Consider the following 16696-nt stretch of genomic DNA (forward strand, 5'->3'; position numbering starts at 1 on the left):
TTAATGTCCAGAGGTATAAATGTTGATTTTCATCCTAGCCAAGAATATTAAGTAGAAACAAGGAAAGGAAAATAAGACCAGGTTTTTGTTTAACGTTTGAACAAAGGCAATAGATTCCTGACACTGAACAACTCTGGGAGCAGCCACTCATAAGCCCCTGTGGGCTAAGCGGGCACTTTTCAGAGACACAGGAAGGAAGAAAATAGTAAGGGGTTCTTTACCTTCAGTCTGGCTGGAGGTGGCAGTCCCACCACAGCCCTGCACCTTGTACTGAAAAGGACGTGGAAGACTGCCTTCACTCTGACTCTGGAGGTATTAAAGGAAAGCCATTCTTTCTAGCACAGATGGGACTTCTTCTGTCCAAGTTTCAAAGTTTGAACTACAGATAAAACTTTGAGAGTTGCATACTATTTGCCGCAATATATTTCAAGTCTTAACTTGTTCTAATGTGCAAACAAAAAGAAAAAGAATGGGAGAAAAGGAGCAGGAGGAGGAAGACAGGGAGGCAGAGGGTTACTTACCAAACTTGGCCCTAAAGGACGCGACTGGCATCTCCCCTTCAGCACCGTGAAGCACCACGGGGTGCGGCTCCCCAGTGACAGCAGAGAGACAGCGCCTGCGGAATCCCCACTCTGCCCAGGTTGTAGCCCGGTGCGCCGACTCCTCGGGGGAAGAGAGCCCCCAGGTGCTGCAGTGGCTCAGTCGTTACATATACAACTTTTATCAAGAATTATGCACTGGCTGGATACATTTAAAAAAATGCATAGTTTGAAACCTGATCTGCTTTGAACTGAAATGGCATATCTTTATCATGCTGTTGATTTTTAAGTTAAGCTTCCTAGTGCGTAATAACTTTGCAATTAATGGAAAATAAGAATAAGTAAAAATTAGGACTGGTCATTTTTTAGGAGTGCTCTCCTTTAATCCATGAAAGGCTAAGTGTTTTAATGAACGTGTGTAATTTTTATTTATTTGTTTATTTTTAATTTTAAATTTTTAAATATATTTTATTGATTATGCTATTACAGTTGTCCCATTTCCCCTTCACTCCCCTCCACCCTGTACCCCCTCTCCCACCCACGTTCCCCCCCTTTAGTCATGTCCATGTGTCATACTTATAAGTTCTTTAGCTTCTACATTTCCCATACTATTCTTACCCTCCCCTGGTCTATTTTCAACGTACATTCTATGCTACTTATTCTCTATAACTTTTCCCCCTCTCTCCTCCTCCCAAACCCCTGCTGCTAGCCCTCCATTTCTGTGGTTCTGTTCCTGTTCTAGTTGTTTACTTAGTTTCTTTTGGTTTTGCTTTAGGTGTGGTTGTTAATAATTGTGAGTTTGCTGTCTTTTTACTATACATGTCTTTTCTTTATCTTCTTTTCTTAGATAAGCCCCTTTAGCATTTCATAAAATAAGGGCTTGGTGATGATGAACTCCTTTAACTTAACCTTATCTGAGAAGCACTTTATCTGCCCTTCCATTCTAAATGAGAGCTTTGCTGGATAGAGCAATCTGGGATGTAGGTCCTTGTCTTTCATGACTTGGAATATTTCTTTCCAGCCCCTTCTTGCCTGTAAGGTCTCTTTGGAGAAATCAGCTGACAGTCTGATGGGAACTCCTTTGTAGGTGACTGTCCCCTTACCTCTTGCTGCTTCTAGGATTCTCTCCTTCGTTTTTACCTTGGCTAATGTAATGATGATGTGCCTTGGTGTGGTCCTCCTTGGGTCCAACTTCTTCGGGGCTCTCTGAGCTTCTTGGATTTCTTGGAAGACTGTTCCCTTTGCCAGATTGGGGAAGTTCTCCTTTATTATTTGTTCAAATAACTTTTCCACTTGTTGCTCCTCCCCTTCTGGTACCCCTATAATTCGGATGTTGGAACGTTTAAAGGTGTCCTGGATGCTCTTAAGCTTTTCCTCGATTTTTTGAATTCTTATTTCATTATGCTTTCCTGCTTGGTTGATTCTATCTTCCTTCTGGTCCACTGTATTGTTTTGAGACTCAGATTCCTTCCTTTCACTATTGGCTCTCCTCCGAGTATCCTCCTGCATCTCTTTTATGGTAACCTGCATCCTTTCATCTAAATTGCGCCTAAAGTCAACCAATTCCGTGAGCTTTCTGATCACCAGTGTTTTGAACTGTGCATCTGATAGATTGGCTATTTCTTGGTCGCTCAAAAGGATGAGTCCTGGGGGACTGATCTGTTCTGCTGGAAACATGTCTTATGTCTTTCCCTGTCTCTCCTATTTTTTTTTTTTTTTCTGGTCTGGTCACTCTAGTTACGGTGGGGGGCGGAGCCTTAGGTGTTCACCAGGGCTGGGCACCCCAGTCCCTAGATTGTGACGTTACATGTGGAGGCGGGGGTGGGAGCGGGAGCAGGACGGGAGGGAACAATGGCGGTAGTTCCGTTCTCCTGGGCTCAGACCCTTCTCTGGGATCCTGGGCTGCGAGCTCTGCCCTGGTCCACAATCGCTGCCCCACTGATTCCCCCAGCCGCTGCTTGTGTACTCAGGGATCACCGCTGCGCCCCTGCACCCCGGATGGCTGTCGCGCCGATTTTGCGCCAAATTTCCCCTACCTCTGCGCGCCGCCGCCGACCCGCGCCAGCCCCGCGCCCGCCCAGCTCGTCGTCCCCTACCAGTCTGGATGTACGGGTCTACTTCAACTTCTTGGCTGTCCGACTTCCATTTAGATAAATCCTCTGACAGTTCTGAGTGATATTCTGTCTGTAAATTATTGTTGTTCTATTCTTGGTTGTGCGAGGAGGTACAGTGCGTCCACCTATGCCTCCATCTTGCCGGAAGTCACGTGTGTAATTTTTAAATAATGGAGTGTGTGTTCAGTGTCCATTTAAATAAATGCATCATTTCAAATTAGAGATAAAAATAGGCAAAAATTAAGGAACAAAAAAGAGATTTGTAGCCTGAGACCTTCTTTATTCACGAAATAAAAATTTTGAACAAGTTATACACTTAAAAAATGTTTTTAAGTTTAAACAGTAGATTGAATCCCAGAACTTGGTCTCTCAGGGAATCTATGCTGTATAACAAATCAGAGCACGGTTTCTGCTGGTCAGGGATTTAGGAGTTGCTTGGCCGGGCAGTCCTGGCTCGGGGTCATCCATGAGTCAAGATGTCAGCCAAAGCCGCAGTCATCTGAAGGCTGACTTGGCGCTGGAGGGTCCCCTTCCATCATGGCTCACCCACATGGCAGCTGGCCTCACCATGGGTCTTCCCATAGACTGCTTGAGTGTCTTCGCGGCAGGGCTGCTGGCTTCCCCCAGAGGAGCACTCTGAGAAGCAGGGAGCTGCAGTGCCTTTATGGCCAGGGCTCCAAAGTCGTACACCGTTGCTCACACATTTTTTTTCTGTAGAGGTAAGCTTTTAAGGTTAGCGTACACTCAGGGGAAGGAATTAGTCCTCACCTTTTGAAGAGGGTGTCAAAGAACTGGTGGACATTTTCTAAAGCACCACAGTTGGCCTGAAAGGGACATAGCATATATTTAGCTCCTTGCAAAAAAAACCCTTCAAAACTTTAAATAAGTCTACATCTGATCCTAAGGTATCCATGTCACATTTACAGAATACAGGCTAAAACTCAACTGTAGAATTGTAGAGTTTTGAGCTGGAAGAGACCTGGTTGTGTCCTCTTGTTACAGAATGAGAAAACTGAGGTCGAAGAGGTGACAGGACAGTAGTGGTTATATGGTCTGTTGTTGACAGCACGTTAGGACAGACACCTCGGAGAGGTGCCCTTTGCGTCGTGTGCTCAGGGTGATGTTCTTGATGGCCTGCACATTGGAACTCGGGATTGAACTTAACCTTTCCCTCTTGCGTGTGGACGGAGAGCTGAGAGCCAGAGCATCAAAGCCTAACGAGACATTATCTCCGGTTCTGTTTTCTCTGCATAGGTAAAGTAAAAATTTTAATGCAAACATCACTTTCCCCTTAACTTCTAAGGAGCAGATGATTTCTCCGCCAAGAGAGGGTTAGTGCGATTTGCTCTGTTTCTTGCTGTGGCAGAATTCCAGGCCAATGTGTGAAGGAGTTAGCCTTCACACCATGTGGAATCTACAAAGACCTGCATCGCTGGCTGCCACCTTGAAACACTTAAGATAAGTGGGTTTCTTAAACCTGTTAAGTGTGTTCTTAGTCTTTAGAAGATCTCTTTTAAAACCTGCATAAAGCAGTGTGGTGTCTCTAGAAGAGAGGTGAAACATCCCTTAGGAAAAATTCTTTTAGCCTGAATGCAAGCAATTTGGCAATTTTCAGAAAAATCATTCTTTTGACAAAGCTGTTTATTTTCAGCGCCGCACATTTTCCGATCTGCTCTTTGGCTGCCTCTGTGTGTGAGTTTCTCAGCGTGCCTTTGTATCCACTGTACCTCCCTGCTTCCTTTTTTCATGGTGAAACTCACAGGATATTTATAAATTCTAGAAGATAGTACACATGCCAAAAGTGCTTGAGAATGTTTGTTTTCCTCTTCCTAATCAGAATTTCTGTTTCAGGTTCTTCTGCAGCCTGGGCTATGGCTGCCAATGCCAGATGGCACCATTTCTGAGGAAAGAGCTAGCTTTTGCTTAGAAGTAATACCCACAAACAATGCCAAATTAGCATAAGCAAATGTCAGTGAGTTAACACAAAGCCAACACTCTCTCTCTCTTTTCTCTCCGTCCTAGGCCATGGGTGTTGAGAGTGACCAGGAAATCGTACAGATGATTGGAACGGAGGAGCACGTGATGGCTGCTTTTGGGCCCAGTTTGGAAGAGTGCCAGAAAGCTCAGATTTTCACACAGATGCAGGTGTGTCTTTTCATGTTGTCCTTTGCCATGAAAGGGAATCGGAGATTTAATGCTGCTCATTGATAAAGCGTGGGGTGCAGTGAATTTTGGGGGATGTAGATTTGGGAGGGGTGTGGGGCAGATGGAAGAAGCGATAGAGAAGCTGCCATGACTCATTTCGTAGGGACTGGAGGAAGGAGAGTGCCTAGACAAATCCTCCTCCTGTGGTGTCCAACTCAGAAGGGGGGTGTGTGGTCAAGAGGCTTTCCTTCTGATTGGACAGGAAGTATTCTCTTTTTTCCACACTCGTCTGAGCTATATATATTTTAAGCTACAGCAACTCTAGTGTAGAAGGCTTTATTTTTTGCATTTCTCTTTAATATACATTTTCACTCCCTACTTCTAGTTGCTTTCCACATCTAGTTGTATGTGATCCCCGTCCCCTTTTCCTGAATTCCTGGTGTTACCAGCAAGAGAGGCCCAGGATCGGAGACCCTTTACCAGTCCAGAGCCTTCTGACCTGCTCAGGCACTCCTGGTTGGAACCTGGGGATTTTACACGAGGCACGAAGATGAAAACAGGGATGTGTATGAAAAGCAGCCATACTCAGGATTTTTAGCCCCTGTTTGTAAAGTGCTTTGCTAAGTGGAACTCAGTGATGACACTCCTGAGGGCCGTCCTGGGAAGGGGGATTCCTCCTGTCGAAGCACAGAGAATGTTTATCCATCCCCATGGGTGTTGTCTACTCTGTGGGTTACTTCCAACAAGGTATAAATTCCAGGCTGCTTTTCTCCTTGTCACCGAGGATGCTCGTGGAGGTAGCATTTTACCCCTTCTGTCTGTTAGTGTGTGTTCTGTAAAAAAATCACATCCACCTTGATATTTTCAAAGACTGAGTAAACATTTAGGAAGGTTATTGCCATGTGTAAGTATACATAATCTAAAGCACACATCAGGAGGGATTATTCTCATCACTAACTTCCTTTTTTTCTGCAGTTAATTAATAGTCCACTGTAGATATTCAATAGGCAGCATCAGGAGAAGTCGGTGGGATTTGAGAGATTCTAATTTTGGTCTTTACTGAATGTGAAATATTTAGTGAGCATGAGCTTTCTTACAAACTGAAGTTGTATTGTGCAAGTGTTCCTAGAACATGAAGAGAAAAGTGTTGAGAAACACCCAGGAATTGGCTCCGTTTGAGGGATATACTCAGTTTGCCTTAATGATATCGCAGTGGATGCAGTGAGGTCCATTATCCGTTTTATTACACACATCATCCTGGTTGGTCACGTGATTCTGCATTGTAAAGCAGTGGGCTGGAAAACCATGCACTTACTTCTCTTCAGTAGGTGCTGACAGAAAGTTCTAGCTAACGAATCAGAGAGGTTCAGTGAGAAGGTCAGCGGAGTGCACAGCCACCAGGAAAGACAGACACTCCTGGCGGAGGAGAGCAAACAGGAAGTGCAGGTTTGCAGCAGCCTGTGCTCTTGTGCACTGAGTTGGAGCGTAGATTAATTACTTGCTACTAATAAAAGGTGGCAGAGACACAAGTAATCCAAAACAGTTAAGTTGAACATAAATTATGAGTTAGGAGAATGTGAATATCTCATGTTATTCCAAATGAAAATGTCGCGAGTACACTTTATCTTGTATAATAGAATTTTTAACAATATGGAATTTTAGTGGACTGCTTGAAACCAGTGTTTTGTTTTTAAGGCTTCCCTTTTAGTCTCCTTTTGTTCTGCTCACAAAGCCTTTCTACTCTCTCTTTGTAATGTACATTTTACACCATCCTCGCCATGGGATCTGGTGTATAGAGAAGAAATGATTCCTTTTTGGGGAGGATAGGATGCAGTAGGGTGTCATCTTGTGCCTATTTATGAACTGATTGGGCTCTTATCCTCACACTATGAAACCCTAGCAACATTATTGGATATTCTAGCGAAAAGGTGACTTCCTGCTTACAGTAGAAGGAATACCAGGTGCCCCTGTGTTCTTTTGTTTCTTACTCAAAGAAGTGAAGAATCTTTAGCTTTTCCCCCTAGGAACGGGAAGACCAGAATGTGATGAAGACAGCTCAGCTGAGGGGAAACCACACTGTGTGTCTATTCCTGGGCCCCACCGACTGCTGACCTGCTTTAATCAGTTACTGGGCTTAGCGACTGCTTGCTGCCAGGTTATTGCAGCCGGCATTTTCAGGGTCCGTAGTGTGCCTTATGCTCCAGTGGCCTGCACAGGGGTGATCCTAGGTTTGATGTTCAGACACTGCACTTGCCATTAGGAATCAAAGAAAAGGATGACAACATTTAATAGGAGAGACGTATACATAAATAGTTAAAACGTAGCATTACCCAGATGCTAATGAAAGTATTCAGTTTTTATACATAAGGAATTAAACGAGCAGAGAAAAAGGAGGGGAGTTAGGAAAATCTTCAAAGAGGAAGTAATACCTCATCTAGGCTTTGAAACATGGAAAAGAAATTTCTCAGGCAGGTAATTGGGGACAGGACTTTTAGGATAAAGAATCAGGGATCCCAGCCCTTCCGATTTTCTGACTAACTGGAAGCCAGTTTAAAAAAAAAAAAGCATTCATTGTTGTTACGAAGTAGTAAGAACCACATGATCCTCTTCTTTAAAAACTTTCTATTAAAAAATTGTAACAACTCAAAGTATATAGAGTAGTATTATGAGCCCTCATGTACCCGTCGCCCAGCTTTAGCACTTACAGACACTTAGCTGTTCTTGTGTCCTCTAGCTCACCTAAACTCTTCACTCATTACTTGATTAGTTTTTAATATTTCCTTTTTTAAAGTCATATAATTTTTATAAGATATAAAATATTGTTGCCCTGGCTGGGGTGGCTCAGTGGACCGAGTGCCAGCCTGTGAACCAAAGGGTCGACGATTGATTCCCAGTCAGGGCACATGCCCAAGTTGCAGGCCAGATCCCCAGTAGGGGGCGCTCGAGAGGCAACCATACATTGAAGTTTCTCTCCCTCTCTTTCTTCGTCCCCTTCCCCTCTCTCTAAAAATAAATAAGTAAAATATTTTTTAAATGCTATATTAAAAAAATAAAAATTGTCATTACCTCAGAAAGTTCTATCATGCCCCTTGCTAGTCATTTTATGCCTTCATCCTCTGATTTCTTCCTCCACTGTTTTGATTTTTTCACCATAAGTTAGCTTTGCCTGTTCTAGAACTTTATATATGTGGAATTATGCAATATACACTTTTAGTGTCAGGCTTCTCTTGGTTGAGCACGTTCTTTGAGATTCATCCAAGTTGTTCCTTTTCGTGTCATTTATCCCTGTAGTTTGTTTCCTTTTGTTGCTGAGTAGTGTTCCGTTGTGTGAACACACCGCAGTCTGTCTTTTCCTGTCGATGGCCGTTGGGTTTGCTTCCCTCTTTGGCTATTATGAGTAACGCTGCTATAAATAAGCATTCCTGTACAAGTCTTTGCCTAGACGGGTCAGGGTTTCTCTTAGATAAATACCTAGGAACAGAACTGCTGGATCAAAGAGGTTGTGTATATAACTTTTATAAAATTGGAACAGCCAGATCTCTTTCCAGAGTGATTGTATCATGTTGCAGTCCCACCGGCAGTGTGTGAGGGTTCTGATTGCTTCACACCTTCACCGTCATTTAGTGGTGTCAGCAGTCTTTTTAATTTTAGGCATTTTTGTGGGTGTTTGGTGGTATCGCATTGTGGTTTGAATATGTATTTCCCAGATGAGTAATGAGGTTGAACACTTTTTCAGTGTGCTCATTTATTTCCCGTGTGAAGTATCTGTCCAAATCTTTTGCTCGTTTTCCTTCCTGAGTTGTCCTTTTACTATTGAATTTGAGTCCTTTAAATATCCTGGATATACATCCCTCATCAGGTTTACGTGTTGCAAGTATTTCCTCCCAGTCAATTGCTTCCTTATTCCTTATGTGTCTTTTGATGTGTAGTCTTTAATTTTGGCAAACTCTAATTATCAAGAGGTTTTTTTGTTTATTCCCTTGTCTTTTATGGTTATTGATTTCTGTGTCCTGTTTAAAGAAATCGTTGCCTACTTCCAGGGCAAGAACATACTCAGCTATGTTTTTTTTAGAAGCTTTATACTTTTCTTTTATGTATTTAAGTCTAAAATTCATCTTAAACTAATGTTTCTATTTGCTGTGAGGTAGGGGTCAGGTATTTTCACTTTGGGGTTTTGTCACTTCTATCAAAAACGAACTGACCAGAAAAGCCTGGGTTTGTTTCTGGACTTGTTCTTCTCTTTCAGGGATCTGTTGTCTGTCCGTACCCTAGCTAGCATCGCACTGCCTCTCACTGTTGCTTTGTAGTGAAATCAGGTAACGCAATTCCTCCAATTTTCCTTTTTCAACACTGTTTCAGCTATTCCAGGTCTTCTGCATTTTCATGTAAATTTTGGAATCAATTCATTTTTTATTTTATAAAAGCCAGCCAGGAGTATAATTAGCAATTATGATGCATCTGTTGGTCATTTGGAGAGAATTTTAACAGTAAACCATCTTAACACTATTAAATGTTCCAGTCAATGAAAATGGCATAGCCATCAATTTATTTTGGTTTTGTTTTTTCTCCTCAGTGTTTTGGTTAGAGGTCTTACATGGTGTGATAACTTTTTGAGGTGAAAACACTGTCCAAAAACATTAACTGTAGGCTGTGGTTTTTCTCTAGGTGGAAGATTTATGGCTATTATATATTTTTTTCATTTATCTGTATTTTCTAAATTTTCTGCAATGATTATATATCAACTTTATAGTAAGGAAACAAATGACAAAATAAAAAAGAACCAGTGTATTAGATAATGTATAATGCTGTTTCGTTGTTGATTCGTGACAAATGCCGACTTTTAATTCGGCCCAGTGCAGCTTTCTCTATAACCGGGGTCCCTGCCTGTTTTGCTTATACTGTTATGTATGGGTAGGTGCTTACTAAATTGTCTCTGGTGACATCATTAAACATTATTATATTACATTCTGTTTTTTTGTAGGCACTGAAATATATAGGGAACAAAGTGAGAAGGCAAAGGATGTGGGGAGGTGGACCAAAGAAAACCAAAATAGAAGAAGCAAGAGAGCTCCTGGCGTCTACCATCCTGACCCACGTGCCAGTGAGTACCTTCGCGACTGTGAATGATGACTGTGGGGCCTGTGCATGTCTGTTAACAAACTTTGAGTGCCAGTTTATACTTAAAAGTCTAGTTCCTAAAGAAAAGAGAGACTCCTAAAGAGAACTAGATCGCTGCACTGGCAATAATCTTCCGTTGTCAACAGTTCATTTGTACTGGGAAAATGTTTGCTGTATTAGAACCATCATCATCATCATCATCATCATCATCATCATGTTTATTCTCTCCTGGTTCTTCTTTGAATGCATAGTTGTTTTTTTTTACCTTCATGTGTCTATTAATGCTGTACTACATTTCATGGTTTCAGAGTACAGAGATGGTATCTTAGATGTTTGGGTTTTTATTGAGGCATAATTGGCACAGAGCATTGTATTAGTTCCAGGTATACAACATAATGATTCCATTTTTGTATGTATTGCAAAATGATAACCACAGTAAGTCTAGTTAAGATCTGTCACCATATGTAGTTGTAGATTTTTTTTCTTTTGATGAGAACTTTCAAGATGTACTCTCTTAGCAACTTTCAAATATGCAGGACAGTATTGTACACTGTAGTTGCCATGCTGTGCATTACATCATGTTGGCCTGTTTATTTTATAACTGGAAGTGTCTACCTTTAGACCCCCTTGTCCTAGACGTTTTAAAATAAAACAAGTTTACAGTGGCTTGCCCATATAGGTATTCTTTATTGTGATAAAATATACATAACATAAAATTTACCATTTTAAGTTACAGTTCTGCGGCATTCTCATTGTTGTGTTTCTACAATAGATGTTTTTCAGTATACTGGATGCGTTCCTCTCCTAGACCTTGAACTGTGGAGTTCACATTGTCTAGTCTCAGTGGAGATGCTCAGGTTCAGGCCAGCTGGGTTGATTAGCCTTGTCACTCAGCTGGTTAATGGTCAGAAAGAGAACTGGAAGGCACCTTCTGACCCTCCAACTAGTGCTTAATATTTACTTTCTATTAACATCATTAAACAGAGATTGGTCGTGTTGGCATGTCAGCAAGTGATCCTTTCCCCACTCTTTATTTTTTTTTAAATCTTCTTCCGAGGATATATTTATTGAATTTAGAGAGAGAGAGAGAGTAAGGGAGTAAGAGAGAGAGAGAGAAATTTTGATGTAATAAAGAGATCTCGATCAGTTGCCCCCTGTACGCACCCCAACTGGGGATCGAACTGGCAACCTAGGTATGTGCCCTGACTGGGGATTGAACCAACAGTCTTTTGGTGTGTGGGTCCAAGCTCCAAGCAACTTAGCCACCCGACCAGGGCTTCTCCACTCTTATTTACTATGTTTGCTGTACTTTTTAAGTCATAGAATTATTTGTTAGACTGTCTTGTTAACCAGGTAGTCTGGTTTATGATGAGCTACCATGTGTACGCTTCATAAATGATCCAGTTCAGGGGTTGCAAGCTCTGCCTTCAGGGGCTGATTACAAATGATGGAAACTCGAGGGATCTGTGGGAGTGGACAGGGACCGCTGAAATGCATTCAGATCTGATCTTATTTACAACGCCTTGTTAGCCAAGTAATACAGGTCTCCAATTCTGCCCTTTGGCTGCCATTTATTTTTATGGGTCCTTGATCTAATTTAAATGATTAGAAGTCTTAATGTTAAAACTTGGTCTGACCTGAGTTTTAAACTTGGGTGACTGGAAAAACGGTTTAAAACTTGAAATACCAAAAATGAGAAATGGAAACAACAAAGGCTTTGGGGCCAGAGATTCAAGGGTTCAAATCCTGGTTTCTTACTTCCAGGCTTATTTACTTTGGGCAAATCTTAACTTTTCTAAGCTTCAATTTTCTCATCTGTACAATGAAACCAACACCACTTGTTCACATGGTCGCTGTGATGATGCAATGATGTGATATTTGTAAACCATGGTTTTCCGGCCATAGACTTTCTATCAGGGGCCTCGTTTACCTGTGTGCAATAACTGAGGAGAACTATTGGTCAATTAAAGAGCCTTTGCTCATAGAATGCTGGCCATCCTGACATTTATTGATTTCAACTGATGAAGCTAAAAATATTGCTACGTTTATGTGACTGCACTGGGCTTAAAGTTTTGTGATACATAGTTCATTGAGGTATAGTCAGAACAGATAAACCAGAAAAAGATCTTCATTTTCCAGAGTGGTTTAGTACAGCAAGTACCTAAGAGTAACATTAGAGGTGATTGTAGGTGACACAGGGATATCTTTGTTTGAATAATTCTGTCCTTATGAGAAGAAATGCAATTAGCACATTAAATTTATTTTTGTGGTATTTGGGATCTTATGGTATTATATGGGATGAAACATACTTAAAACTAAGTTTAAAAGTAGAATAAAAATATTAAATAAATAATTTAAGTATCAAGATAGGACAGTCATCATGATGGTAGAGTGACTTAGATCGGCAAGCAGTGGTTTAAATGTTTCTACACAGAGGGAGAAGGATGGCAGGATACTCGGCATCCTCCAGCACTTGCACTTGAGGGGGGCCTGCAGGGGCCTTAGCTTGGAACCCTGACCTCTCTGTTCCCCAGAGGCAGTGCTTCTTAAAGTACGTGTTTCAGACGCGTAGTATCAGCATTACCTGGGAACTTGTCAGAGCTCTTGCACTCCGTCTCAGACCTGCTGAATCAGGTGCCCTGGGCACGGGGCCCAGCAGTCTGTTCTAAGAAGCCCTCCAGTGAGTGGCCCTGATCCACGCCGAAGTGTGGAGACTGCTGCTCTGAGGGTTTCTGCAGGGTGCCCGAGACCTCTCTGTCCTCCAGTGTAGCACCAAAAGGGCCCCACAGACTTCTGCTGACAACAGTGCTGTGTCAGGGCTCCAGGCTCATCTGGTGGGTCCTCTCTCTCTCTCCCTCCTAGGTAGTCTGCACAGGTCCGTGTCCCGTAGAGGGGTGTCTGAATTGTTACTAGCGCCCTACCAACAAGTGATGTCAGCTGCTAGAGTAGAGGGTTTCTGTTCTCTCTGTCCATAGGAAAAATGGGCTAAGTATTCACTAATTTTTTTCAATTTAGACCTAGGGTTTACTTCTTAGCACGTAGTAGTTAAAAGAGGAGGGGAGTTGAGACGAGTTCTGGTTCAAGTGCTTTATAAAGTGCTGTGAGGCATCTGCCAGTATTTATGCAAAATGAAAATATGAAATGGACTTGTGAAGGGGAAGGGACCGGTCAGTCAAAGAACATGTGTGAATGACCCAGGGGCATGGACAGCAGCGTGGGGATGGACTGTGGGAGCAGGGGTGGGGTGGGGCGGGCGGAGGAAGGAATGGGGGAAATTGGGACAACTGTAATAAAATAACAATAACAAAATCTTAAAAATAAAAATAATTTTAAAAATAAAAGGAGAAATTTTAAAAAGTTGAAAATTTTGTTAAAGTTTGCTTCATTTTTTTCATTAATTAAGAAAGGTAAATACAACTAAGATGAGTTACATTGTCAAATTAACTAGCCAGATTAACGTTAAAAAAAGTAAATTAGAGCTGAATGGAGGACCAAACACCTTCGTAAATATTAACTGAGATTATAAGTTACTTATAGCTGCCCAGACACTGGGCTTTTCTGCTCAGTGTTGTGGTAATTGGCGTTATGGTTGTAGGGTTTTTGTTTGTTTGAGGATGGACAACGGAGACTTTTTTTTTAAAGAGCTAGATTTATTGCAGCCTTTCTTACTGATGTCATTGTTTCGTGAGCATAAGAAGACAACCTAACTTTTAGGGCTACTTTTCATTTTTAACCACATTCCAAAGTTAACACATTTCTTTTGAGATATTCCAAAGTTCTCTATAATTAGAAGAGTATAACTGACCTAGAGAAGAAATGAAACTTGCTTTGGAAGAGAATGAAGTTTTTGAGATATATACAGAATTTCTCACATCCTGTATTATTTAATGTAATTCTTTCATTAGCATCCACGAAATATATGAAGGAGACTGGTTGCTGATGTTCTTTTAAATCAAGATCCCCTGAATTAATCCATCATACTGATAAACTCGATAGGCTCTCATCGAGATCTTACTCAAGAATTAAGGAAAGTAAAACAGAAATTTTATAATATGAATCTTCTATAGAGAAGTGTATAAAATATTCCTAAGCATTGGCAGAAGATAAAGCCATACTGTCAGACCATGCTCATCATTTCAGATGCAGAAAAAGGATTTACCTGGTTTCCTGAGGTTTTTGTCTTCCCAGACAAACCAGTGCAATTATGTAACCATTTCTAGTTTAACTTAGATTGAGCCAGATTCATTCATATGGATTTCAGGGTTTGTACTAGAGAAGACTGACTAGAACATTTGCTCTGGATTCACTCATCAATCTCAATAGATATTTGAGTGCCAGACAATGTTTGGTCCTATTGCTGTGATGTATTGTTGCATAACACAACATTTGATGGCTCAAGATAACTGGTTGTTGCTCTCTCTCATGATTCTGTGGGGGTTTGACTGGGCTCAATAGTGGGGGAGGGGAGGTTTCTCATCCTGGGTCTCATAAAGTTGCAGACAGACAGCAGCTGAGTCCTTCGAAGGCCCCACCAGGCGGGACATCTACAGTATCTTCTCCACTCGTATCCCTGGCTCCTCAGTGCTTTTCAAGGACCCCCCCTCCCGAGCGGAGTGTCCTGAACTTCTCACATGCTGCTTCAGCACTCTGAGAGGGTGTGGAAACCGCTACGTCACAGGCCCACACAAAGGGGATGATGGAGTGGACCTCTTAGTGAAGGACTAACATGAAACACGGAGAGGCCAGGAGTCGATGGTGGTCATCTGGGAAGGCAGGCTGCCACACGTGCTGGGCACAGCACGAGAGGTCATCATCTCAGCTCTCTGGAAGGTTGTAGACCCGTTGAATTTTCCCAAATAGCAGAAATCATAGTTTGTTATTTCCTAACTTAAATACTATAACATTGGTACTTCTCTTGAGGTAAGTTAAATTATAATGTACATTGTCTCTAAAACTTTCTCTAATTTCTGAACTCCAGGTTAAAGAGTTCAATTTCCGAGCCAAGTGTATCTACACCGCAGTGATGGTGCGAAGAGTGATCCTGGCCCAGGGGGATAATAAAGTGGATGACAGAGACTATTACGGTAACAAGCGATTGGAGTTGGCAGGACAGGTAATTTAATTATTGATGTCAGAAATCTCATTTTTTTAAGACTTTTATTTATTTATTTATTTATTTATTTATTTTTAGAGAGGGAAGGGAGGGAGAAAGAGGTGGGGGAGAGAAACATCAATGTGCGATTGCTGGGGGTTATGGCCTGCAACCCAGGAATGCACCCTGCCTGGGAATCGAACCTGGGTCACTTTGGTTCGCAGCCCCCGCTCAATCCACTGAGCTACGCCAGCCAGGGCAGAAATCTCATTTTTTAAAAATTTTATTTATTTATTTTTAGAGAGGGAAGGGAGGGAGAGAGAAAAAGAGAAACATCAATGTGCAGTTGCTGGAGGCCGTGGCCTGCAACCCAGGTATGTGGCCTGACTGGTAATCGAACCTGCGACACTTTGGTTCGCATTCTGTGCTCAATCCGCTGAGCTACACCAGCCAGGGCTAGAAATCTCATTTTCTTTAATAAAAACTAACTTGGTATTAATTTTATTTATTTTTTAAAGATTTTATTTATTTATTTTTAGAGAGGGAAGGGAGGGAGAGAGAGAGAAACATCAATGTACGGTTGCTGGGGGTTCTAGCCTTCAACCCAGGAATGTACCCTGACTGGGAATCGAACCTGGGACACTTTGGTTCCCAGCCCACGCTCAATCCACTGAGCTACACCAGCCAGGGACTGGTATTAATTTTAAATAGGAGGAAGAAATAGTTGAATGGAATATACATTCATATATTTGAAGTATGAGCATTTCACACGTGACTTACTATCTCTCAAGAATTTCTTTAATTATGAAAACTCTATCTTAAGTCTTTAAATATGTTATTAGTATGTTATCTATATATTTTGTTGAAATGTTTACCCTCAGTCTGTGTAATGTTCTGTTTGGCCCGTGGCTGATGCTAGCAGGTGGGTTTGGGCCACATTCAGATTGACCACTGTTCAGGGCATTATGGGTATCCCCACCACCATCGATCCCAATTTTTACAGTTTCCAATTGGAAAAAATTGTGCAGTTAAATGAGTTCATTAAAAAAAAATGTTGGTTGTTTAGAGGAATAAGGAATGGAGTCAGGAGAGGGTAGAGAAGGAACCCTCCTGTTGCTTAAAAGATTGAAATTAAAACAAGGGTTCCCATGTGCCGGAAAACATTGCTTTATGAACAGTGTAAAGACATAAAAGGCATTGTGTGGACTAAAATGTGTAAAAACAATAGCTGCTAATTTCCCACCCCCTGGGACGAGGGCGCATAGATGTGCTCCAGCTTTAGATAACAGAGCGGCATCCGCTGGCCACGCCGTGGGTCCACAGAGCTTGCTTTCCCTCGGTCTCACCGCCGCCTGAGGGCTGGCCGGCCAGCCGCCAGTAGAGGTGTGGACAAAACCGGCCCATTTCAGGCTTAATCTCTTCACCTGCCTTTTCTTTTCCGGTAATGTGTTCATTATTTACTGAGTATTACTCTCTTCTTTGTCTGCAAATTTTTTGTTTCTAATGCAGCTCGCTTTGTACGGGTGAGATAGGGAAGGCACCAGAATCCGGCACCCTGGAAAGCCAGGGATTTCCACCCGGTGACAAAAGAATGCCGTCTTGACTTCAGAGATTGCCTAATCCCAGCTGTCCTGATAATGTAATTAAGGCTGCCTAATGTCTTTAATTTTGCAACCAGTTTGTGTGAA

General features: G+C 41.9%; 1 protein-coding gene across 1 annotated transcript in view; it reads left to right on the forward strand.

Moving 5' to 3' along the window:
* The window catches only part of POLR3B (RNA polymerase III subunit B), a 106760-nt gene that overhangs the window by 25451 nt on the left and 64613 nt on the right, over positions 1-16696 (forward strand). The window contains exons 10-12 of the mRNA XM_028532874.2: positions 4676-4798; positions 9780-9899; positions 14895-15029. Of these exons, the coding sequence (XP_028388675.1) occupies positions 4676-4798; positions 9780-9899; positions 14895-15029 (378 nt within the window). The remainder of the gene's footprint in view (positions 1-4675; positions 4799-9779; positions 9900-14894; positions 15030-16696) is intronic.

This window comes from Phyllostomus discolor, chromosome 2 (assembly GCF_004126475.2).
Source record: "Phyllostomus discolor isolate MPI-MPIP mPhyDis1 chromosome 2, mPhyDis1.pri.v3, whole genome shotgun sequence".
Taxonomy (NCBI): Eukaryota; Metazoa; Chordata; class Mammalia; order Chiroptera; family Phyllostomidae; genus Phyllostomus; species Phyllostomus discolor.